The sequence below is a fragment of the Hippoglossus stenolepis genome, chromosome 20 (genome assembly GCF_022539355.2).
Source record: "Hippoglossus stenolepis isolate QCI-W04-F060 chromosome 20, HSTE1.2, whole genome shotgun sequence".
In the NCBI taxonomy this organism is placed as follows: Eukaryota; Metazoa; Chordata; class Actinopteri; order Pleuronectiformes; family Pleuronectidae; genus Hippoglossus; species Hippoglossus stenolepis.
The window spans coordinates 18,268,961-18,296,058 of record NC_061502.1 but is presented as its reverse complement, the minus strand read 5'-3'; the positions used below and the strand labels follow the sequence as shown (position 1 = coordinate 18,296,058).

At 42.5% G+C, this 27,098-nt stretch overlaps 1 protein-coding gene across 1 annotated transcript in view; it reads right to left on the bottom strand.

The window, feature by feature from the left end:
- The window catches only part of LOC118099670 (exostosin-1), a 149,141-nt gene that overhangs the window by 23,858 nt on the left and 98,185 nt on the right, over positions 1-27,098 (bottom strand). Inside the window, exons 4-5 of the mRNA XM_035144375.2 lie at positions 5,187-5,280; positions 2,341-2,448 (exon numbers count right to left, since the gene is read on the bottom strand). Coding sequence (XP_035000266.1) covers positions 2,341-2,448; positions 5,187-5,280 — 202 coding nt within the window. The remainder of the gene's footprint in view (positions 1-2,340; positions 2,449-5,186; positions 5,281-27,098) is intronic.

The following is a 27,098-nucleotide window of genomic DNA, read 5'->3' as shown; positions in this document are numbered from 1 at the left end:
TTTTCACAAACAAACAAGGTAATTTGACAGTTTTGTGAAAACAGCAAATAAAAAGCGTGAAGCAGGTTTGTTGTGCAGCGGCTGACGTCAGCGACTTTAATGCTTCGGCTCTCTGAGGTGGAATATAAACAACACCAATTAAATCAGCTCATTCTCTTCCCCTCCATTGACTCTAATAGTGTTTATGTTTCTCAGCAGGGTGCGTGTCTGTGTCTGTGTGTGTCTGTGTGTGTCTGTGTGTGTGTCTTCTCTCCACAGGGCCGAATAGAAACTCTCCATATTGAACAGCCAGGTATTGCAGTTCCCGGTGATGTAATTGAAAGTAATGAGATTCAAGTCTCTCAGCGGGCGTTCGGAGCCGAACACCGAGTCTCTGCATGTGTGAGTCTGCGTCACCGAGAGAAACCAGAGACAAAGAGGGAAAGAACCAAGAATCTGTTTACCAACCAGAAACACGTCCATCTTGGTTATTTCATTGTACGATGCAGACGCCGTCAATTCCATCAAATGACTGAATCGTTTCTTTAAGATGGCTTTTAATGGCTTTTTTCCCCAGGTGTTTGTGTGACAGTGCAATAAAACCCGAGTTGGAATGAGTCTACTCTGACACTCGTCCCTGCTCCCGGTGTCTCAGCACAGCAGGAGACGAACGGGAACATCTGCACTTTCTGAAGAAGAGACGTGAGATCGTCGCCATCTGCTGCCGTCGCGTCCGGGGACAACGACAATGTTGTGATGTTTAGAGGAAGAGACGAGAACATAAAGTAGGAGAACAGGTAGAAAACAATCAGAAAAGTGGAATCGTGTTTCTAATGATCTGGGAACTGTAGCGATGTTTTTACGTGGTGCCCCCTAGTGGTAAAACTGGCTCTAGATTTTCTGCTCTAACTTTGTTCTGAGATTTGTTTCACGTTTAGTTTCCCAACAACAGAACAGGGAGGAATTGGAGAAACCACACGAAAGACAACTTCACTTCCCTGATTCAATCCTTCGTGTCCGTGCTTCCCCCACGTTGTTTCCTGTTACGCTACAAGTGGTGTTAAGGGACGAGATGAAACAATCCTGGAAAAGACTGAAGACACAAAACCGTCTTCAGCAGCAGATTGGTGGGTTCACATTGTGCCGCGTGTGTGTTCAGACACAGGCCACAGAGTGTGTTGCACAAACACCATAAAGTGTGTTTGATTTTATAAATGTCAGGTTTAATCCAGAAAGCTTTCATGTTTTTATCCCTGAAATTTTCTTTTATTAATTCTTCACACGTCTGCATCAAAACAAATTAACGGAAAGATCCTTATTTTGCTCAACCTCAGAATTCCTACTGTCAACACACACGACACTTGCTTCACACGTATTACAGCCAATTAACACGCTTTTAGATGCACTTAACCAAAGCTCAGACGACATTAGTGCGTCTCAGTGATGTGTAATTAGGAAAGACGCTGCTTTATTAGATCGGAAAGCAAAGTTTTTATTGTGTTGTTGTGAGATTTACAGAGAAAACACTAATTATCATCATGTGCGAGGTGCTGATTGAAGCCTGATGAGGAACCAGGCACACGTTAATTAAAGACGGGCACAGACCCTGCACACACACGTCCAGGTGGAGTCATAGGTCACGCAGGTGCCTGCACGATAACACAGAGTAATTAGAGGAGGTAAATATCACCAGCTCGGTCCGCTGGCGTAATTAAAGGCAACAGAAGGTGATCCAGTTTTAGAAATAATCCGTCTCAGATAAAAATACTTCTCGTCGGAGGTGTGAGTGACTCTGAATATCACAGCTGTCATGTCAGAATACAAACTGAATAAAAAGCCGCGTTACTGCAATTAAATTCCCCCGCTCCCCTCGGCTCCGGTGACACGCTGACAGGTCCCACTTATGACGAGGGTTTGGCCCAGTTTCTCAGAAAACATTCATATATAAATATAGTTGAGGTTTTTACCGAACCTCTTCTGCTCCTCATTCTTCAGAGCTTCCAGAAATGTGGTGCAGCTCCACTGACAATGTGAGTCAGTTGTTTAGTGTATTTATAGTGTAAAGAAAGTCAAGCAAAAGAGTTTACAAGAATTAATCTCTTAGAAATTGTGTCTTGATCAGGCAGAGGCTCAATTAAACACTTTTAAAAGGGACAATCTGAGTCTGGGTCATTCAATCAATCAATCAATCAATCAACCAATCAAACGGTTACAGTCACTGAATTAGCCTCCTGCTGGAAGGGCTCACTCTTATCTGTTGATGCTTTATGCAGTAGAGTGTGAGGAAGGTTTGACTCCACCTGCTGTGACTCTGTGATGATGGGACAGTTCATATCAATCCCAGGTCATTTTCCCGTTTACCTGTAGGAGCAGCCTCTCGTCTCCGAGGACGGCGGCTTTCCTCCAGTCGATCACTTCGGAGAAGGGCAGCTCCCAGCCGTTACTCAGGATGACCGGGATACAGGCCGCCTGAGCCGAGGGAGACAAGGAGAGGAGAGAAGGAAAGGAGAGAAGGAAGCATCAGTGTGACAGGAAATCCTTCTTTTTGGGAACCGGAGTTGAATACGTGTTTATACAACAGCCTGTTTGTAGGAGTTGGAGCCAATTGTCAACGTACAACTCACATGAATCCCCTGAATCCACTGATTAATGATGATAAGTCAGTAAATATTGTTGCATATTGAAGGACGTCTCAATAAAAGAAGTTTTTTTCTTCCTTCACTGACGGATTTGTCCTGTTGGATATTTTCCGTCTGTGAGACACTTTCAACGTGTTCCAGGTTTTTTCAGAAGCAAATGGCAAAAAAACTCAAGGAGCAAACAACGGTGTGTTTTTATTTATTCCCCCCGAATGCATCGATATTCAGAGGATTCATTCATATAGTTTAAATCATCAGGATCTGTTTTTCTCACTGTGCTGTAAACTCATTTTATGGTGAAGATCTTTAAACTGTTCATCGTTTGGGATTAAAAATTCCTTCACTTCACATATTTAATGTCTCATCTAAAAACCTGTGGTTTGTTTTATTAAATTCTCAATTTAAAAATCTGTTATTAATTTAACATTAATTTAGATTAACTCAATAACCATTTCCTGTTTAAAACAAAGGTTTTATGGAAAACCAATGAAGGTTGTGCATTGAGTGGATGACACAAAGATAAATTAAAATCTAATAAAAAGTATTGTAAAAGCTTACACCAGTGAACAGTGAGAGTTATATATAGATTTTATTAATGTGCCAGCACAACACCTCATTTGTTATTGTTTAAAATGATATATGATTATGTAAGATTATAGCTAAGTTATTCTTACCAAACATTCAAACACAAGTGAGTAAGTATTTCCAAAAATATCTTCACATTCATTATGAACGACTTAATAACATGTACATTTTAAAGCTGCCATAGATATTTAGAAATAAACCACTAAACACTAAAATGTTCTTATGTCTGCTGGTGCAAACTATATAGTGAATGGTAAACTATGAACGTTTTATTCTGCTTATGAATGTTACTTATTTTCTTCACAGTCCAGATGTGCGTCAGAGTCCAGGATGTCACGGGGGGTTATGGCTCCACATTGATATAAAACATTCTATGACTCCAACATGCGGTGTGAAGCAGCTGCAGAATGAAAAACAGACAAACTCAATACGTCTGGTATTTTCATTTAAAGTTCAAGTTCGACCGGATTCTCAATCAAGTGAAGCCGAGAGATTAGAGGAGATTCACAAAATGCCGAGTGCCTGATCAGTGACCTGTCTAAGCAAATTCTCTCTGCTTTGATTAGTCCGGCTTTGTGAGATGACTTTCTCTCTTTTCTTTATTCCTGCCTCCGTCCTCTATCCCTCTCTTTGTTTTTCTCTCCTCTCCTCGGAATTTTGATGATTTCTAGACCTTTGCATGGAAAACTTTTTTCCTTTTTTCGTACATTTGGAAAACAGGTAGGATTTCCTGAAAAAGCAATTAAAATAGTTGCTACAGATTTAATATGAAAGTTTTTATGTCCCCAGAAAGTTCAGCCAATACAGAGACGTTACTTTTAAAAAGAGTGATTATTATTTGGATGTAGAGAAGTTGGCAGAGTTTCTGTCTTCTTTGTTTCTTTAATGAAAAACATTTTCTCGGCTTGTGGCTCAATTTGATTCTACGTTTCAAAACTATTTAATTATTCCAGTACTGTGGGAAGACACGTGTATAAATACTTCTCGCAAATACTCCGGATGAGACCTGGACTCGTGTAGAACCAATTTATTCTTTCAGTCTGTCTTGGATTGAATATGTATTAAGAAAGTGAAGGAGTAACAAGAAGAAGAAGAACAGCAGCCGCAGGCAGGTGCAGGGCGAGAGAGTGAGACACTTAATGTCAAGTCAACGGAGAGACACGTGGAAACGAGGTGCTAATGGAAGCTGAACACATCTGTGGTCTGAAGACGTGCAGCAACGTTCCTCCTCCCTGTGGTGAATCTGCAGAAACGGGCCTTTTCTGGAGCGGAGAGATGACAGATTGTCAATAGTAATAAGATCAGCTGCTGGTGAGACGACACAGAGGAACTGGTGGATTCCTTGTAGCGCCCAGCTGGAGCTCCGCAGGAGGTCTGATAAGCCTTTAGCAGTAATCACGAGCACAACAGTGAAGCTACAGCCGGCGACAAGGATCCCGACAATATCCTCACTGGAAGTTTTACAAGTGGAAAACAAGTGGAAAGCTCGTCTAATCATTCGGTTCATCCTGCACCTTCATGTCACACTGTGGACGTCATTTGGAGACGAGTCTGTGTCGTCGCCATCGTGGTGCGGAGCTGAGGTGTCACATCCCGCTGATACACGAGGTCGAGTTTCGATCAAGACGTTTCACCGAAATAACTAATTAAAACCAAACTGAGAACTACCTAGATCGACAGAAACCATCTTTAAGTAAAACATATTTAATGTGGACTTTTTGGTTTGGTCCATGTCCCATCTACTAACAAGGAGGAGGTTTCTTGCAGAGATTCCCTCAAGAGTCATGTCTTTGCTGACCTTTAGTGATTCAACTACCTTTACTGTCGTGATGTGCAGGTGTATTCCAGGATTCCTGTACTTTGAATGAAGTATTTCTTTCACCGACGCCCATTATGTTGAAAAATTTGTATAGTTAACCTATTCTCAAAAACACCTGGAGAAAACACAATGAAATCCTCCATACAAGCAGAAAGCTACTGTACCTGCAAGGCCTCCAGGAAGCGAAAGGATCCCAGACGCCGGCCCCGAGGCACCAGGCAGAAGCTGGAGTTATGGAGCAGCTCCTGGTAGTCGAACCTACGCAAAAACACAAATTTAAAAAGAAAAAGGTTAGAAAATAAGAGAAGAAGAAATAGAGAAAGCGTAGAAAAGAAAGAGGAGAGGGCTTCGTTGCCAGAAACTAAATGTTTTCAACGTTCAACTCTGTCTAATGGGCCACAAGAGAAAATTAACACTGAAAGGTACCTTCAGGAAAAAAGAGCCGACAAAACTAATCAAGAGAAATAAGAGAGAACGACAGGAGGAGAGAAAAAGAGAGAGAGAGAGCAGAGGATGATTAAACTTCCAGGGGAACTCTCATGAGCTCTGGAGGAGGTGAAGACCTTTTCCTGGAGACAATAAGGTCGACACAGCTCAAAGAAACGGATGGCAAACCATTTTTTCCCCTTCCATTTCATCCTCGGTATCACGTAAATGGCCTTCGAAGACTTTTACGAGAACTTAATCTCTTTCATGAAACGTTAGCTCCTGCAAATCAAACAGAAACACGACGGATTCATAATGAAACGTACTGGAAATCAATGCACAGCGGACTATGGCACGTTTCATCTGATTGACACACGTGAGGAGAGGTTTGCTTCAGTTTAGGTTTTACTGGAAAACTATTGATCTGTGTGTGTGTGTGTGTGTGTGTGTGTGTTGTCTGTCAGGTGAGAGTAATTAGCTTTGATTTATAGACGTTACAATGGATTTCAAATGTGACCCGCAACCATTTATCCGTTTAAATCAGTTTAATCAACATAATTCACAGATGCAACAATTGCAGATTTTCAAAAAGATTCCCTTCCCTCAAAGTTTTTCAACTTGCAAGTCACTTCTGTCAGTCTGCAACTTTAAAGCTGTGTGTGCGCGATTGTGTTGTGTATGTGAGAGAGAGAGAGCGAGAGAGAGAGAGAGAGAGAGAGAGAGAGAGAGAGAGAGGAATGAAAGAGGGAGAGTGTGTGGGTGTGTGTGTGTGTACACATGATCTCAGGGCTGGCCTGAGGAGATTTTAGATTGAAGCCTAATCTGTCTGGGGATCAACTGTCAGACACCTTGTGTGTGTGTGTGTGCGTGCGTGTGTGTGTGTGTGTGTACCTGCCTGAAAAGCCTGCCTCTGTACTGTGTGTGTATGATAAGTCTTCATGATGAGAGAGTGTCTGGCATATCACTTACTGTCACTGCACATTTTGTCTGTGTGGTGTGTGTGTGGTGTGTGTGTGTGTGTCTGTGTGTGATTGCGTTGCTGTGAGAGCTAAATCAGATGTCAGGTGTCCAGTTTGTCGCCCAGAGACAAGGTCACTCTGAGCTCCTCTGACAGACGGAGACAGCTCGTCACAGCTGAAGATGGTTATTTGGGAACAAGTGCAACAGTTTGACTACAATTGAATCTCACTTCACCAAACAGACTCTGTTTGACGGTTTAATTATTAAATCTTATTTCCTGTGACCTCGGGTTTAATTCCTGCACGGCTTGTCGATTGTGACGTCGTCTTTCTGTTCGTCGCTGCTGCAGCTTCAGCTTCACTTTCACAGGCCCCATTAACACTTTATTGATTTATAATTTGAGGTTTGTTTGGTTTATCTCGTGAAATATAATTAAAACATGTATTGAAAAATCCTCATCAGAGCATCTGAGTGATGATATTTCAACTAGAAAGATTAGAATTGAATTCGAGTAGATTTAAAATGAACTGGAGCAGCCAGCTCACGTGTGCTGGTTCTCACTGGGGAGGTGGGCTTCCTGTGTGTAGTGACCGCTCAGGGATTCTTTCAGGGGCTGCGGTTCCTGCAGCTCCAGGAGCGACGAGTCTTCCTCCCGGTCAAGACGTGACCTGGCAGCAGATGCTCCACACGCCTACGATGCAGGGAGCAGCCTCAGCTTCTCGCCTGGAAGCAGAGGAGTCGTCTTCTTTGATTTCGTTCTGTTCTCTGCTGTTACAAGTTAGGCTTCGAAAAACAAAAGCGACCTTAATCTATCACACTTCATGGTGTAATTCAGATAATTAACAATCCTGTAAAGACATAGCTGGTCTATTTAAAAGCATTTTTCCCTTTTCTTTGTTATCTTTATAAAACTTCATGTAAACGATTGTTCCTCGATCTTTATTAACTAGTTTTTCCTTTGCAGAATAAATGAAGTCATCCAGAAAATGCTCCTCAAAGCTTCTCTGCAACATTTCTCCTCTAACCGAGGAGGTTTGGAGGCAGAGATCTCGACGTGCAGCGAGTAAAGAAGCAGAGAGAGAGACTCAGACTTTCTGGAGGGAATCTCAGGACACCTCAAGAGGAGCTGGAGACTGAGGAAGAACGACAAGCGGCTCTGTTTGCCGTGTCGCCGCCATGACGCTGACCTAGATAAGCACTTTGTCAGAGTATAGTTGACACAATAGAATGAACGATGCTGCAGGAGTAAACCTCTTGAACCAGGTTATTTTCAGCTGCACCCTTCAGACGCTGCATTTGAAGGGTCCAAAAGTCAGAGACAAGTTTCCACAATGGGAACCGGGTCTCAGGAGATTCACATCTCCAGGGATGAGGAGTTTTTACTCAGATGTTTCATCACTCATCCTCCGTCGTCTTTAGTCTTTTGAGGTCATCTTGATCTGTGGCCTGATTCAGGGGCTGCGTTCTTCGGAGGCTGCATTTCAAGTCCGACTGCATCACAGCATCGTGAAGGCTCCTTTAAGTGCGGCCGACTAAAGCGTCCCCAAGAAACGAAGGCTTCAATGGGGGGGCTTCAGTGACAAAACTTATTTTTCGAAGCGGTGATGGAGCTGGAGAGCAACGAGACCTGTTGATCACAGACATCCTCTGTAGACCAGACCGTCTCATCTTAGTTTGGCCTTTGGGGTCCACACGGCCACGTGGACCACCACCTCTGTGGGCCACGTGGACCACCACCTCTGTGGGCCACGTGGACCACCACCTCTGTGGGCCACGTGGACCACCTCCTCTGTGGGTCACGTGGACCACCACCTCTGTGGGCCACGTGGACCACCACCTCTGGTAAGACGTGGCCCCTGAACCAGGACACACCTTCTGTTCTGTGGTCAATATTTTCTCGGATAATCTAAATATAGGACGCACCGTACAGGAGAGGTATCGTGACGTGAGGAGCACTTGGCAATAGCCTGATCCTCTCCGGGCACATTTTCTCGACTCATTAATCTGTCACTATGCTTCACCTCATCCACCTGCTTCAGGAAGTGGAGCGGCGTTCCAGCGCCCTGCTCGCACACCTCTGCTGCGAAGGGGCTTCGGTGCTCGCACAGCAATTCACCGTATGTTTGTTTAAGCACAGGTCTGAAGGAAGGGGGCTGCATTTTCTATTTTTACATCCATCTCCCTGATCCCTTTATGTGTCTGAATGTATTTATGCATAATGTTATTACCAGCGTTGTTTCATTTCTACATGTGATTATGCTGCATGTGCACACAAGCACTGATTGTTATATAATCCAAGATAAAGAAAAGCATGATTACATTTTTGTTTCAACAGAAAATTATGCTTAGGATTAAAAAATCTGTCCTTTTAGATAAATAAAATATAGTGATATATAAAGTAAATACAGTATAAGTGTAAAACAATATTTGAACCATGTGTTCTTTCTCTACGGCTGCTTGAAAGAGACAGAGGGACAGACAGGAGCGAGGCAAGAGTTGGATAATACTCGGTGCGAGGGAATGAAAAATCAATATGTGCCAGAGAGAATCACTCACAGCATTTTAGCTGAAAAACAAAGGGGAGAGTGTTGTCGGCGATAAAGTTAAAGGGTTCTCTCGGCAGAAAACACTAAATAGTTTCAGGGGTGATGGATCAATATGAGGCCTCACAGAGTCCAGCCTGAGATGTGGTTTTTTTATATATATATATATATATACTGTATATCTGAAGACAAGATAAAATCCATAAAACTGGATTTTACACTCACACAGGAGGCAAAGCTCGGCACAACTCGGCACAAATAATGTTCGCGTAGTTCGAGTTTGTTGTTAAATAAGAAGCATCTGGAAGAGACATTGTAATATTATCATAAACTGAATCATAGTTTGTGAAGTTGAAAGACAGATAATTAACTTATAATTAATTAAAAGTACCAGCAAGTAATGGGTCTCCCCCAAGTTGGGTAAACTGGGTAAACCTCCAATGGAAACCTCCTGCAAAGACCGACTCGACTGGCCCCTTTCAACATGATGGAGCAGCAGCATTATGTTATACATGCTTCATATATCAGATTTACATATATGGATGTAATACTTCATAAAAGCGATGAGATGCATGGAGGCTGCAGTGGAGGCAGTGTCCTCACCAGCAGTCAGACTAAAGCTGAGTCTGAACCTGGTGGAGTTTTAAGCAGCACATTTATCTGACTTTACTGTAAGTCCTGTGATCGCAGGCTCCCCAACATTCATCACTTTAAACGCGGTGAACTATTTAAAGTAGAAATGGCATCACAGGTAATTACAACAAACGGGCGCCTCAGTGCTGCGGCTCCCATGCACCCGGAGGCAGAGAGGAACTGGAGGCTTGTCTTACACAGGGACTCGTGGTCCCTGCAGGTGTAATTGTTCAGTGCGAGCGAGGCCTCACATGCACCGTGTGTGGATCCATCAATTATGAAGCACAGACACACGGAAACGTCCTTGAAGAGCAAACAAACAATCTTTGTTCGTAAAAACGGCGAGCGAGACTTGCCCACTTGTGCAATTTATGACGACGAAACATAAACTGTACAGCTTGAACCCGACACTGGGAAATGTTATCTTTACAACTGCAGCACAAAAAGAGCATCACACACCCGAATGTGCATCGAGCCGGGAGAGGAAGATGATCTGGAGGAAGGTCTAATCTGCTCAGACAATCAGGCACCGAGGTCTTTAACCACACCGTTCGTTTCACTCTCCTCACTCCCACTGCTGGAGTGCGGTCTGGTAGTATTACCACGGTATTAATTCATTTATGCGTCTTACAGGAAAGGAAAGGCCGTTATTGACTGATCACTTCGGCACTCAGAGCTTGTGTTTGGCTCAGAAGTAGAAACGGGAAATAGAAAGGTACTCAGTGGAGCGCATACCTCCGCCCAGCAGTCCATGTCTACATCTATACTCTAAACTATTCCTTCTGCCGCAGTCACAACGATATGAAAAATCATAGAAGATGTTTAACTTTGTGTTTTTATGTCGTTTGCAGCACTTTGTCCTGCGAAGCGAACACACAGAGTGAAAACACAACCTTAAAATCATCTCAACATCCAACTGCAGAGCCGGGGTCAGGGGTTAAGTAAGTAACAGAGGTTGTTAGTCGCACAAACAACAATAACGTATGTTCAATAACGTCCAGTTTGATCCCATTAGGCTCCATAGGCCTCGATATCACAGCAAAGAGAAACAATAAAGACTCAACTGAGTTAAAATGAAGCAAAGAAAATCTCTGATCTTAAATCCCCCCTCTAATATCAGCTGTGTAAAGATATAAAAGCAGATTTATAAACTCAATCATGACTTTCTTCTTCAGTCCCAAAGATCTGTGCAGCTACATGATGTGTCACAGTGTGTGGGTGTGTGTGTGTGTGTCACAGTGTGTGTTTGTGTCTATGCACTGAGGCAACAATGAACAGTCACATTACATTTGCTGCCATGTCGCGCCTCTCTGGAAATAGTCTCCTCCCGCCCGGCCGGCCTCTTGCTCCCGCACCTCGGAGCGGAAAACAGAAACGAGGCAGAAAAGAGAGTGGTTTGATAAATTGTCTCAAAAAAATGGGAGTCACACAAGCAGAGGAACCCTCGGCAGCAACGAGATGTGGAACGACTGTGATTTGTTAAGTCAGGACAGAGGCTGGAGGCTTGTGTGTGTCTGTGTGTGTCTGTGTGTCTGTGTGTGTGTCTGTGTGTGTCTGTGTGATGTAGATCTGAGAAGCTAAATTCTCTTTTAAAACACTTCAGCGTGTGTTGGGGTTAATATCTTAATCTTGTTAAACCTAAAGCTACTCTAATAAAAAGAACATGTGGATTTGTGTGTGGCTGCTGTGACTGTCATTGACAAACAAAGAGGGAACTTGTTATTTTAGCATCTTCCAGCTCATTGTTTTGGTTTTCACAGGCGAATTTTAATGGTATTAAAATGTAAAATCAGAGGTGAAGGAATTTGTACTGAAGGAAAAGGTTGAATCGGTGCATCCCTCCTTAAATGAATCTTGTTGTAATTAAGAGGATTGCTGTCATTTAAGAAACTAAGACGAGTTACTCAAGATTTTAACCAGATATCAAACTTTGAGGTTAAATCTATTTTCAGCATTCATATTTACGCCAGGTGTGTGTGTGTGTCACATTTAAGTCAGCGTGCATTAATATTCAGATCCAGACCAGTCTGCAGCATTAAGCTTTAATACCGGCCCAGAGACCTGCATGTGTTTCATGTCACTTAAGAGAAGCGAACAGTTTCAGCTGCGATGTTTACGCACAGACACACACACACACGCACAGACACACACACACGGATAAATATGGAAATTTCCCTCCGTCTCAAAGACAAACCGACACAGCACAGAACATGAAAACGATTCTCTCTCTCTCACACTTGAAGCGGAGGTGTCCCTGTGAGGCAGTGCCATCTATTTCAGGTATTTTAATGGAGCTTGACGGGAGCAGACCTCTGTAATAACAGTATTTTCCCTTCAAAGCGGCCGCGGTGTAACATAAACTTTGAGGAAACCTCCTCAGAGACTCCGAGCTCCCGACCTCTGCCTGGCCTAACCTCCCAGAGACCTCTTAAGCTGCCGCTGTTTGGAGACCAAGGTTAAAAGCGACGCCACCGAATGTCACAGGCAGGAATTCCCAGCGTGGAGGAGGTTCACACAAGTTAGCTTTTTGGCTGTTTGAGTTGGAAGCAAAGTTTGATTTCCCCCTCCGCAGTCTACGTCCATTTTTATAAACAGTCTACGGTTCTTCCCAGGCCCAGGTCCCAGAGAAGAACCCAAAGCGAAACATCTGAAAGAACAGATAAGTCAAAAACAAGTTCCTCCACGAGCACTTTTGCACTAAAAATATGAAAATACTTGACGTTATTCTAAAAACAAATTCTACTGTAGGAGAATTTATGGAAGTGTATGAAGGAACTGAAACCTCTTATATTGTTCCCAAACTAAATCTACTCAGTTTGCCTTCTCACTCCCAGCTTCTCCGGAGTTCAGTGCACATCTGAAAGCAGCTTTTGTTTCTTTGTAAAGACGAACCTCGGACTTACTGATTCTCCATCCACTCGACCAAACGCCCACTTCCTCCCACTGTTTGCAGCATTAGAGCCATTAAAGCAAAGAACATTTTTTTTCCGTATGGCCCCTAAATGATGAGATTTGCCGACTGCAGCCTGGAGAGAATGGCGGCGCTTTTAAATGCACGAGCACGCCTCTGCACTAAAGAGGGCGCACGCATTTGTAAAACAACTGTGACAGAAAGCAGGAGCCCATTACGACACACACACACACACACACACACTCTTTGATGGTGGTCTAAGTAGTTTGCTGACGCTTTGATGAGTTTTTAAACAGCTTCCAACAGACTCCAAAGAGCCAGGTGCTGAAGGACTCAGCTGTGACGCTGCAGCCGCTCACACGCTTCCCTCTCAGTCGGTTTTCAGCCCTGTCCACTCGTCTCCTCGCCGTTTTTATCAAGACTGATGCTCAGGTGTGTCCTTTGAATTGTTTTAACAGAGACTCAGTTACTCTGTGTCCTGATTTATGATCACTTCTGTCTTCAAAGTCCACAGAGGAACAGATATGTACATATTCTATTGTTTCTTACCATCTATATGAATGAATTTATAATGTGTTTACACTCCTTTCTCTTCTGTAACTATCTTTATTTCTGTAGCTGCTTTTATTTGTTTGTTTCTTATTGTTTGCTTTTTAACTGCTTGCTGCTGTTTGCCTTCATTTTTTTATTTTGAACCTGGAAAACACCTTGAAACTGTGTGAAAGGTGCTGTATGAATAACGTTTATTATTATTATTTTAATGAAAACTATGGTAATTAGTCATACTACGAAGTTAATTATCGAAAAGCACACTTGCCAAATGCAATTTTCAAAGGCAATAATGAAATCCTTTCGTTCAGATATGATTTATAATACATGTGATTCAAAAGAAACCAACACACGTTTTAGGATAATTACACATTTTCAAACTATTATTATTATTATTATTACTATAACAATGACAAACAACACAATCGTACTTTCAGGGCTAATTACTTTACTTTATGTTTGTATTTTCTTTTATCGCCTGAATATGTCCGCAGTGAAAATGGTCTCAGTCACGTACGTTGAGTTCTTATAAAATATTAAATATAATTAATTCAGGCTCCACAGAGCTGTAATAAACTCTGGCTTTTTTTATTTCTTAAAGGTTATTAGAGATTGTAGCTTTAAGCATAAACAGCCTCATTATTTCTTTTCATTTTTACTACTTATTGTTTCTAAGGTTGCAGAGACGTCGTCTAACACCAGCGACTCTGATCCCTTTTCTCCTCTCGTCATTTTCATTGACCTCAGTCTGAACTTTCCTTTTTTAATTTGCCGGAGCAGCAGCCGACAGTTTGCCACAACAACAAGACTATTTGGGCTCGGGGGGGTAAATCTAAAGAGAAGTTAGTGGTATCCAATCTCGTTCCAGGAGATGGTGTCACCGAGCAAACATTCCTGCACAAAACGGGTAAAAAGCTTTCGCCTGTTAACCAATCAACTGTGACTTCTCAGGGTCGACGTCCTCCTGCTCCCACGACACCACAGACAGAAGGTCTCTGCAAAGACGGGGAAATAAAAAGCTGCAAACAATGTGTCTTCATTTCGCTCTTCTATTTCTTTCCGGCACAGATCAGCAGGTGATCGGAGGATGTTTCCAATTCACAGTTTGATGCTATTGTGTGTTTGTTAACTTGTGTGTGTCTGTGTGTGTGTTATGTGAGAGATAATTGCAATTTCCTTGAGAGTAAAAAACAGTATATAAAGATGGTCGACATGGCATCTCCCCAAAAGTGAAGCCAAAGCATCTGGATCGCCCCCTGGTGGCTGGTTACCGGAGAGGTCATAAACCCCACCTCCTCCATGTTAGTGGATGGATCAAACTCAAAAGTAAAAATTCACATCAAATTAAGTTTGTTTTATCTCATTGATGTTTGTTCCAGTGATAATTTGAGTGTTATTTTGGATTTCATTAGTTATTTGAAGCTGTTAAAAGGGGGTGAAATGTCATGATTGACAGCTGAGGAGATTCTTTATCTATTTGATTTACTCCTGAATCATAATCCGGGTGAGTTTGGTGTCTCCTGACGAATCAGCTCAAAATACTGTACCACTGACAGCTTGTGGGCACTTTATTGAAATGTTGCCCCCGGATGTGTTGTTATGGAGAAATGCCTGAACGAGCAGGTTGCTGCGATTCAGGAACAGTAAATATGTTCTGTAGGAAATGTTATTCAGCCCTAATTACCTTTTCCTTTTGACATGATGTTGTTAATTAACATATCTGCAGGTCGGAAAATGTTGATATCAGATATTCTCTGACAACATATTTAATTTCTCATCTCACGATATAATATATACAATATTTGCCCGTACCAACTAAAGCATTGTTAAAATTGATGATGGTTGTTGAACTCAACGCAGGTTAGTGTTTCCAGGGTTGCTACACACACACAGACACACAGACACACAGACACACACACACAGAGGGGGAGTGTGTGAATGTGTGTGTGTGCTGTGAGGAACCATTAGCACCCTCTCTGTGCCCCTGCAGGTTTCAGAGGTCCAGGATGTACGCTGTGTGTTAAAGCTCTTCACACGTCAGTCTCACTCCTTATTCCCGTTTATGGGCTGTGAGCTCCGTCTGTGGGTTTTTTTGGCAACACACACACACACACACAACTAGGTTTGACTTTTTAAACTGTCCACACTTGGAAACTGGTGCTGCTGCTCCTGTAAAACTTGCTGCGTTGTAGAATGGACGAGAAGCAGCTCTCGCTATGACGCGACATCGACGGCACCACAGCTCCACTTTAACTATGAGCTTCTTTAGTTTAGTTTGTCACGTGAGCTGTGTCATATGGATTCAGCTTTATTCAGCATGGCCGGATCCAGTGAAGAGCGCGGACTCTTCACACTCGCACACGGTGGAAAATAAACTTGTGAGGTTAGCCTCGGTACAGGCAGCTGCAGAAATCAATAATTCTGAATACACGCCACTTAACTCGCTCACCCGCTGCACCTCTCCATCTCAATTCACTCTCTATCTCCCTCAGAGAAGAGAAGGGAACAAGAACAAGAGTCACTCCCTCCCTCCCTCCCTCCCTCGCTCCCTCACCCCTCACCTCCCCCAAAATACCGCACGCTGCCTCGTCCTCCTTGTTTCCAGAGATAGCGACAGACATTAAACAACATCAGGCAGGAAATCAGAGATGAAACAATGTCTTTCTTCCTGCTGCTGAATAATTGAACACTACAAAGGTTCAGACACACACACACACACACACACACTTAAATACACAAAACACACACTCATATGGAATTTCATGCTGATAAACTGATGAAGACTTTGATAAGCGATGGCCCAGACAGCCTGTTGTTGTATTTTGTTTTTTTCTAATCAACTTCCTCTCAGTGTTGGTATCACAGGACGACTCTGATGATTTATACCTCCACAGAAGTGGAAATGTGGTTTTACAGCAAATATCGTTAACACAACGTGTCAGAACAAGTTCTCAATGAATCACTATGATGAATTAGAATAATCACTGTTGGACCACGTCAGGCTTTTGGTTGTTTTTCTGAAGATCTCAGATTTTTAAATACGGCAGATAACAAGATGATCGGTGTAAATGTGTGTTTTATTCAATTTACAGAAAAAAAACCAAAGATGTATTAAAGAATGCAGATGGATGGATTTCTTCTTCCAGGTTTGGAAATCTCTCTCTCTCTCTCTCTCTCTCTCTCTCTCTCTCTCTCTGAGACATGTGACTTCACTTCTCTGCAATGGAGATAAATGGGTGGTTGGCACTCACAGCATTTATAATGATATTTAAAAATAAAAATCAATTTGTACAGGTAATCTGAGGACAATGCTGTGAAAAACCTGGTCCCGGTAATTCTAGCCTATGGATTACCCATCAAACTTTATTGCTGGACAGAGGAGGAACTCTATACAGAAATATTTTGCATGGAAGTGAGGGAAAAATCGATATTTGTAATTCAGGTGCGCCGACTCAATCCTGTATTTTCTTCTGTCTGTTGTGCTGATGTGTTTAAACATTGATTATGAGCAAGAAAGAAGCCAAACACCACTAATGCAATAAACGTTTTAGGGCTGTCGCTGACATTATGCATCTAAAGTGCAGTGATGATGGCAAAGAAGGTTTGAAAAATCAAGACAAGGCATCAAGAATATTTCTTGAAATAAAATTGGATTAAAGTAACGCTCACATTCTTTTCTGAAAAGCCCAAAAAGTAATTTGCAGGGATAGCTGGTGAACTCCCAGGGTTGGATAGCCAACAGCTAACCCGCTAAAAGCCTGGAATATGCTATTGAAGTTCGTAAGAGTTCAACTTTAAAAACTAAAATAAATACTTCATCCCCTTCTGTAAATCCAATAACAATTTTGCAAAGAAATCAAACTGCGAGTGTTGAACACTGCTGTGACCAGGATGTTAAAACCTCTATGGCTTTCATGTTCAAGCTGTTATCATTCAAAACAATCTCTTTCAAAAAACGTGGGTCACGCTAAATGTATTATCACGGCTGACTAGAATAAACGTAGGTCACATACTTCCGATACTAATTTCTCTCCTCTTCGTTCTTTGCAATCACACGATGATCGTTACTCATTATCGATAGACGGGCAACGGAGATTGTGAAGCCCAGGGCGTGATATCAGAAGCAGCGTGATTTATACTCAGTCGGGGTTCGTATATACAGTGTGTGTGTGTGTGTGTCTGTGTGTGTGTGTGTGTGTGTGCACCTCCAGACAGACCAGTTCCTCAGTGAGGAATGAAAGGCTCAGGACATCATCAGTTCCCATATTGATTTTGCTGCTCACATGCTTAATTGAAGTTGTTGGGGTATACATAATTGAAGTTGGTTCTCCCGGTTACACACACACTCTCTCTCTCTCTCTCTCTCTCTCCAACATTAGAATGAGAGAAACCTTTTCCTGCTCTCCGTCCTTTTCTCATTTCTTTTCAAGAGACAAGTGTTAATGGGGACGCCCGTGGCTATGTAGTTTTGATGAAGTGTTGGGCTGTGTGTGTGTGTGTGTGTGTGTGTGTGTGTGCGTAGATCCTGGGTGCACTGATAAAAAACCCTCACCAAAGAGAAAAGCAGGAGGAGGTTAAGAAACGTTTTTTGATAAACATTTTACTCACATTATACATTTATAATTTTTTGGGCTGCAACTAAAAACAACTGCCTGTGGTTGTTCATTAAATGTTCTCAATTAATCGTTTTCTTAACAGAACATGTCAAGAAAAACAACAAAAGAAATTAAATATGTCAACGTTAGTTCACTAAAATCCAAGGATATTTCTCCATATGGATATTTTAGCATGATGAGTCCAAAACTAAAACGTATTTTATAAATAATCCTACATGACAAAAAAGCTGCAATCAGAAAATATTCTTGATATATTTCCCATTCAACACCAGCGGTCCAAAGCGATATGGGTGTCTTTACTATTTGACCAATACAAATCTGGTCTGAAATCAGTGTTGCAGTATTAAACCGTTCATCTTAAAGGTGCATTATCAGGATAGTTACATGCACTAACCCAGACCCTAACCCTCAGCGTTTGTTTCTACTTCCTGTTCAAACTGCCTTTAAACAGTCGTAGCAGGGAGTCAAGGTGCAACCAGGATCTTAAAGGGAGTGGATGACGGCTCTCTGATTACTTCATTGCCCAAACATGATTCATTAAGAGACTAAGAACAACCCTTTTGAACCATGTGTCCGGTGCACTGACCTTTTTTTTCCCCGCAGATAAACTAACAGAAGTGGATTTGACCCAAATACACTTGCACCATGTGCTTAGATGGTTCAAACAGAGGAGCTGGAGTCTCCACCTGCGGCTCCGAGAGGCTGAACATGGCCACAGCTGTGCTCTGACCTAAATGCCACTGTTAGCATAGCAACACGCTCACAGTCAAACTTTGACCTCACGGAGCTGCTATCGGAAAAGAGACGGGGTAACCTCTGGGTACCTCGAATGTCATATCCAGCGATTCTGACCTAAAGCTTTACAGATTCACATGAAATATTTCAGTTGAATTAGGTACAAGAGATGATTTTAGTTTAATTGCACTGATCTTTTGTACTATTGTAATTGTTTTTGTACCTTTAATTGATTTCCCTTATATCTGGTGTGTTGCTGACTCATAAATAAATCTAATAAATATTTAATTGGGTTTATAATAATAAGTATTGTAAGTAAGTATCCAGTCTGTTTTTGTTTGTATTTTGCGTTTCTGACCTTTGATGATTTTTACTTCCACGCAGCTTCACATTTCCCCCTATGTGGAAAAAAGGAAAATGATAAATGGAGTCGACGCTGTTTAAACCCGAGACTCTGTTAATGAGAACAAGAAAAACCTCTCGTGAAAACCTCAATGAGTTCAGCTGTGGTCAGAGACTACAGCCCGGTAATAAATAGACGTATTTAAATGTGTCGCGGCCCATGAAGAATCACACGTGTTTGCTGGGATAAGAAAAAAGGGCGACGTAATTAAAATGAGTCATCGCGTCTATAATTCAACAAGAGGAAAGCGAGGCCGTAAATCTGAGAAATGTATTACAACACAAGAGGTCTGGTTTAATACAGGTCGTCACTTTCAGGAATATCAGAGGCGCAGTTTTACTAAAACACAGACACAAGCTGAGAAAGGGCCCGTCCACACCGATGAGGATTATGGGATGGCATTTGTCACGCTGGATAATTGGTCTCCTCTGAGCTGCTCCGCATTTTCCTCCCGATTGTCCTTTCTCCTTCTCTGAGATAATCTTCCTCCTCATCTTCGCAGATCTTCCTCCTCCCGCTCCACTTTGATCTGCTCTCTTCGCTCCCTGTGAGATCTTCCCTCGTCCTCCTCTCAGATCCTTTTCCCTCCCGACACAGATCCGCTCGCTCCTTTGACGTTTAAACCTCTCAAAGATCCTCTTCTCTGCTTTTGTCTTGGACCCGAAACGGTAAATGTCTTTTCAGGTTAAATATTAAATAAATTCTTTCTGGTTCAACTGAGGAAATCCTTGGTTTAAGTTGAATTCTCTCTCTACGCTAACATTTACCGTTTCCTCGTTCCTATCTTGAGTTGAGCATCATCTCATTAAAGAAAGAGGAGGTTCTCCTCACTTGGATATAACCTATGAGTTGGCAGATACTACAAAAAAAAATGGCTTCTGAAGTCGGCTACAGCACAATGCATGCTGGGAAGTGTGCTATTAAGCTAACTCAATCTAAACAACTTAAATTCATAAGGTTTATTAAACAAAGAGTTTTTAAATTGAGCAGAGTCACGATTAAAAAGTCAGAAAAAAACGACATACACTTAATTAACGATAAAAGATTCGCTCGTGAATTTACTACGGAATCTTTTATCGATTTGTGGAGTAAACGAGACATTAATTAACATAAAACGTGAAATGGAGACAATCCTGACTTTAAATACAAACACTCCGACCATAAATCAAATATCCGTAGCCTTCACACAAACAGCCTCTAAACATACGTTGGAAATATCCAACAGTAATGTGTGTGATAATTACTCCACCATCACATCAGCCCCTAAAGCAAGTACAGATCAATTATGTCGGCGTGATCGAATGTGGAATGAATCTTCATTGTTTCTTTTCTGTTATTTTTGTTTTTTTACTGGCGGCTGAAGAGCGTGCTCGGGAGCAGATTAATTGCAGATTGCAGATTAATTCGCTGCCCGGGCCCCAAACGCCACACGTCTCCATTGATTAAAATTAGCCTGTGTTCTGTAGCAGCTCTTTGTTCACGTTAACAGGGTAATTGATGGGGCCAGTTGTCTCGTCCTCCGTCCACCGCTCCTCCTCTTCCTTCCTTCCCGTGTTTCCTTCCCTCCTAAACACTCCTGTTTGCCAGTGGCCGAGCTCCTAAATCACGCTGTTTGCGAGCTGTCTCCTCCGGCAAGAGTGAGTGTGTGTGTGTGAGTGTGTGTGTTTCTCTGCACACTCTGTGCACACACTGCTCCCAGTCTCCATTTCACACACTAACATCACCGCCCGCCCGTGTTTCGGTTTGGTTTATTAAACCCGACTGTTATATAGTGTAGGTCAGTATAACATGGAACAAATAGGAAAATAATAAGGTGCCGCTGTTTCCCCGGCAGAACTTCGGCAGCCTCGCACTGTTTTTGATTTATCTAGACGTGTCCCGCAATTTCATGTAGAATGGGAAATTTCACCGGCGCGCTAAGATGGGTGTTGAGGGGCCGTCAGCTGCTGCCAGTTTTGTCACTTGTGCCCTTTTCATATTTGAACAGCAGCGGCGTGGAAGCATCACTGGCACAGATCATTAAAAGATCTATGAGCTGAAAGGTTATAATCATACCGAGGGGTGTTCCTGCGAGAAAATGTCCTCCATGCATCCAACTGCACCCCAGCATTACGCTGTCACCTGTCAGGAGCGCTTGTGTGGTGTGTTTTGGCAAATTGTTTGAATATTTTAAGCATCTCTCTTCTGTATTTTGACATGAGTCCTGGATTTCACTTGACTAAAAAAAACACATTTAAAATAGGAGGTAAAAGATCAAGTTGACGTATAGCGTTGATTTCGGGCCACAGCAAATACTCCAAATACACCGAGCAGCCGAGAGACGCAGGTAGCAACCAGCTGGAGAATTTACGGGAGCGATGGAGCTTTAAAAGAGTCTGATATTTCTCTCAGGAGGTGGTAAAGACCAAAAGCAACAGAGCTCAATAAAGATAAAGAATATTGGACTTTCAGGCCGGTAGCAAGAATCCAAATTAAAGAAAAAGTTGCTGTGTAAATTGTTAATGTATCAACAAAAGATCTTTTGGTAAGAAGTTTGCCGTCTCTCCATTTGAAGGAAATAATACAAACCTGGTGTGCACGACTTGCTGCCAACAAGTGGCCGAAAAAGATCAGTTATGTCTGAACGTCCCACTTCAGGGGCTGCGTCCTTCAGAGAACGTCTAATCAAAAAGATACGGTCCAGTCTACAGGTAATTTATTATCTGTGTCATCGGCTGGTTGCTTAATCAGCTTTGCCGGCCACATGGCTAGTTAGCTTAGTTAGCTAGCTTCCTACCAAATTACCAGTATGCAACGAAACCTACGATAGGTTGGCCCAAGAAGGATGCACACCCATTGGATCCTTCGTTGCTAAGGAACGGAAGGACCCATTTCCTGACCATGTTTGATGGAATCTTCGTGATGGAACGGCCCAGTTACGCCACTGTGACCCAGCTGGTCTTCAACTGCAGTCTCAGAAAAACGTGGCCCTTAGATTGAGGCTTTACAGCATTAGTTTGAAATTATTGCTGAAAGGCGTTAAAAGACATTTCAATTTTAGGAAACAACTTTTTCGTCTTTGGACTAACGGCCTCACCGCCCACAAAGTTTCTTGAACATAACACAACTTCACTTTATACATTTAAACTTTAGTTTGTCTTGTAGTGCAGATAACAGTGACTGGTTTGTCTCCACTTCATGGAAGTCCCCGGCTGCTGAGATTTTCAAACATGAATCACACACTGTTGCCCGGGAGACGGTGACTGTGTTAAAATTATTATGAAAACCCAAGAGGTTTGTTTCAAAACAGAAAACAGAAAAAAGCCCACGAGTTTCTGAAGTCCAGAAATGTAGTTGATTCGTCTGATACTAAACTTAAGCATTTGTTATTGTTTCTTTGTCAAATTCTGATCATTTCCAGACTAAACCTGCTTCTGTGAATTGTTTTGTATTCGTATTTTGCATCTGAACCAAACAGGCGTCTCTGAGCGTGAGGACAGGACTCAGTACAGAAGCTCACGGACCTCACAGAAGACATTTCCCTGAACCTCAGACAGCTCAGCAGCCGAGTGATTAATGAAGAGGCCATGATGCCTCAAGCAGACGGAAACTGTCGGAGTCTGCAGCGTTCTGAGCTCTGACATATCGTGTCAGTCGCCAGCGTCTCCTCGGTTTATTTTATAGGCTGCCACTGCTGAGGTGGGGTGGTTAGAAACTTGATCACAGCGAGGGAAGGATCATGGACATGGTTAAGATCGTTAACCTTTTCTTCAGGTTGAAAACGTTTGTGTTACTTTGTGACCCACAAGGCTGAGCTGCTGTTCACATCACATTCTTCTCTACTTCAGGCTTCAAATTCATTGTTTGAATAAAAGCTGCTTCCTCTAAGATCTCCTGTGTGGACTCCACACGCACTTGTGTATCGATTGATCTCCGACCAACTTATTCTGGGTAGATTTCTCTCAGGCGGATCACAAAGGCTCAAACTCAGCTTGTGAGCTGTCGGCCTTTGTGAGGCAAATCCATCGCAGCCCCGGTTGTTGCATCACCTCCCTGATGCAACTGCAAAAATTTGGCATCACATTCTCTCTGATATGAACAATATCAGAGAGTTGCTCAGAAGAAAGACGTCGAGATTAGAACAAAACAAACCGAAAAGCGGCACTTTTCATTTATATTGCATTAAACTCAATAATACATCAACTACAAGTGTGAACTTGCCCAGAACACAACAAACCTATCGTTTCAGTACTTCTGAAGCAAAAGAGCGACAAAGACAATGAAAAGCACGTGCAATACATTTCTGATCCGCATTAGACGAAGTGAATAAACTTTAACCTGCATCCACCAGGTCAATATCTTAAATTATTACATAGATATTAACGTTTATTATGAAGCTAATGTCTTCAGAAAGTGTTCAGTCCCATTCACTTTGTGTTGCATCATTTAACTTTAAATCAATAAACCTTCTATAATTACAAATCTTTCTGACAAATAAAAAATGAGAATCTTTTTATTTGTTAAAATCTAAAGCTTATAGATAACGTGATGATGCTATGAAGCACGTGTTGGAGACATCTGGAAATGGGCTCACGGTGCAAAGGTCACACACCAGGGGATATCACGTTAAAATACAGACGAGGACACATTGCAAGAACAATGAGGAAGATAGAAGAGAGGAGGAAGAGGAGGAAGAGGAGGGCGTCAGACTTAAGATCATAGAGGAGGGCGATAAAGAATGAAGAGCTTGTGGAGGCATAAGGGAACAAGAGTAAAGTCAGGGCCTGCACATTAGTCACACTTCCACTGAGCCATGACGACACACTTACTGCTGTGACATGATACAAACCACTACGGCTAAAAGAAAGAACGAGTTTAACACAGTGTCCCTGGCAGCAATTATTTCAACAAAACCACCGCAATGAACCCAGAGTTGCAGCTCATGATTTGCACAAAAACAATTTATTGCACGGACGTGTTTTTTATTTATTTATACATGAGCTCTGTCAAAGAGAAACTTCCACTGCCGGATGATGGGAAACAAACTAAAAAGAGTCTGGATCTGATCTCTTAGGGCGTTTGTCATTTCAGAAACGAGACGCACACCCGGCCAGCTCCTAAATATTTTAAGCCACAACTTAGCGGGGGGAAAAAAGAGTTTTTTTATTCATCCACAAGAGAATGCAAAATGTTGTATGTGGTTCCACTTCTTCATTCTCTTTGTAGGAGGACGGGCAGTCAGTTCTTAAATATAATAAGTTTAAAGAAATTTGATTTATTATATCATTTCAATAGTAAAACATCTACATGTTCACATTATCCTGTATCGATTATTTTTGATTCACCACAAATCACTTTACAACAATATTTCTCTTTGCTTCACGCTTGTTCTTCCACTCGAAATGCAAATGTTAAAATGAATGTGACACAACCTCTAGAGACAAAATGAGCTGCACTCACACTTCTGTCAAACTGTGGTTTGTGCACGTGTGAGAAGTCTGAAGAAACATGTCAAACAGTGATGTATGGAGAGACGGAACAGATGAGAGTTCAGCCAAGAGCTGAAAATAAACCTGAGACTCAGGGTAAGAAGTTCATCCAGGGACACAACATAAGACAAAAATAAAACTCAAATATGGAAGGAGGTGCGGCTACAAATCTGCAAATGTGAATGTAAATGTCTACGTGTCAGTAAAACAGCAACAAACGAAGTCTGTGTCGCTCAGGTCAGAAAATGAAGTGAAGGGACCACTGCTAAATACGTCCAGCGTCATTAACTTTCATTACAGCATCACCAAAAAACAACACTCTGTGGGAACAGCAGCGTTTCTGTGATGTCTCGTGGTTTTTGAAACCGAATTTGCACGATTAAGGGACGCAACTGAGTGGGGGTGTCGGTGAATTTCAAATGTCTCACACCGGGGTTTTAAGTCCAGACGATTTGTTCACCTGCAGCAGCCACTGAACATCCAGGTGGCGTAGCTGCATGTTTAGCTTCAGGCTAGAGACAGCATGAGCCACAGGCCGAGCTGCCAGCGCAGCACTGAAGTATTTACTGTTGAGTTAAACATAAAACTTACATCATCATGCCCAGGGCAGTATAATGCTATATGCAGACTTTGAGTTGTACATAAATACATGTATATTGTCAGCAAGTGTGTGTCTGTGGGAGGGTGCATGTGCCACAGGCTTCGCTGGCAGACTCTGGTCTTTGATATGCCTGCCATTCACCAGGGAAGAACTTTAATATTCCAACAGTAGAACACACACACACACACACACACAGACAGACACACACAGTTGGTGGTGGGAGGCCTGTTCATGCTGCCTCCAGCTTCAGCAGTGACGCTGCCCCACAGGGAAAGACAGGGAGAGAATCACATTCTCTGGAAACTCGGTGGCAAACACAAATCAGTCTCCCTGCATCAGATTTACAAGCAATTCGCTCTTTTTTTTAAATTTCCCATGAAAACCCGAGCTGATGTGTTTCAACTTTAAATGTTCACTGCAGCTGGAAATCGACTGAGCGTCCTCACGGTGAAGAGTCGTCTCGGTTCTGCTTGCTTGTTTCAGAGACGGTGATTTTACAGGTGGACTCTGAGGTGTTTGCATGAAGTTCAGTTACTGAGACTATGGAGCAGTCTTAGTGTTAAACTGTTTGGCTGTAGATTCACACACAGTGTTTGTTTCCAAGGGAGTTTGGTTTGAGTCTCTTCAGGGAAACAGCTGATGATAATAAAAACATTTTTATTTTACATATTGAAAAAAATCGGAGACTGTAGAAAACAAAATATAAGAAGTAATCATATTGTTGTCCTTATTTTACTTAACTGAACACTGTGTGCTTACGCTCTATAATGTCTATGTTTGTCAGGACCAGTTTGTGTTGCTTAAAACCTGGATTTAGATTTGATATGATTTGATATTTAACATGGATACTTATACAAAAGAAGAATTACACCAGTGAGGATTTTCTGGAGTTCAGGAATGTGTGTGTGTGTGTGTTTGTGTGTCTGTGTGTTCATTTGCTCGGCTGCCAGCGGTTCGCTCAGCTGGCCTGAAGTGAAACAAGGAGACAAGCGGAGCGTGCTGGTGGCGGCGTTCAGCCGTCACTCTCTGTATCCCAGTCACACACCAGCAGCACGCACACACTCAGTGAAACGCAGGAGAGGAGCCGCTCTCGTATTTCTCACACACAATGCTCTGCCTAATTAGGGTTGTAATGTGAACAAAGGCAGCGGCGCTATCTGCCGCTGCAGACCTCTGAGCGCTCAAGTTCAGACAGGAAACCTCTTAGTGGAGTCATGTGGGGCCCTTCATTCGTCTGTCTGTCGCTCACACACTCAAACAAGTGCAGATGGTTTAACAGCACGGTGACGAAGAGAGTCCGACCGTCGTTCACACACGGACACGTCGCTCAGGGTCGATGCTGCGGAACCCAACGTTCATTTCAGTGGAGGATGGGACTTTAGGTTTGTGACGCTTCATTTTTCTGATGAAACCTGAGGTGACACAAGTAAAAAAGTCGTTCACCTTCTTAAGACGGCTAAATGAAATCACTCTTTCGGTTTCACGTGACCACAGAGCGCAGGAGGAAGGGGATTTAACCACGAGAGACGTCACGGAGTCATCCATCTTTATATATAGGGTGTATCCCACCTTTTTCCATGACCATGAAAGGATAAATAGATGGATGATGTATGGATGGAACTGTCAACGGAAAAATAAATGACATGTAGTAGCCGTGCAGAAATCAAAACGTTTACTGTGAGTTAACAACATACAAGCTTTAACTTTAAAGGTAAAAAGCTTGTTCAGGGAGTTGCATGCTACCAGCAGGACTCATCACCTCTGACAGACTCCTTCTGATGGAGAGATGGAAATACGGTTCTGTAACTTAATAACGCGTCTCATCTAGTCGCAGCTCATGTGTCTGTAGAAGCCCGAGAATGAATCTCGGTGCATCTATTGCTTTGTTTACTCGATATAAAATGTTCTCACAACTGAAAACTGCACGAGTTTCTGATAAACCAGGGGGACGGGCTTGGTTAACTTTCTGGCACACACACCAACACACACATAGATAAATTAACACCTACACACTCACACAAATCTCTCTCGCTCTCAGACAGACACACACACACACACACGAGTCCCTGTCCTCCTGCCAGTAATGAAGCAGATAATAAGCTGCTTCACGCTCTGCTGTAGCAAAACCAAAATCAAAACAATGTTGATTTAAGAATCAAAATGCGTACACTCATGGGTTTTTCATCTTCCATGCTCCGTGGCAATGATGAGGTAGAGCCTCAGTGTGTGTG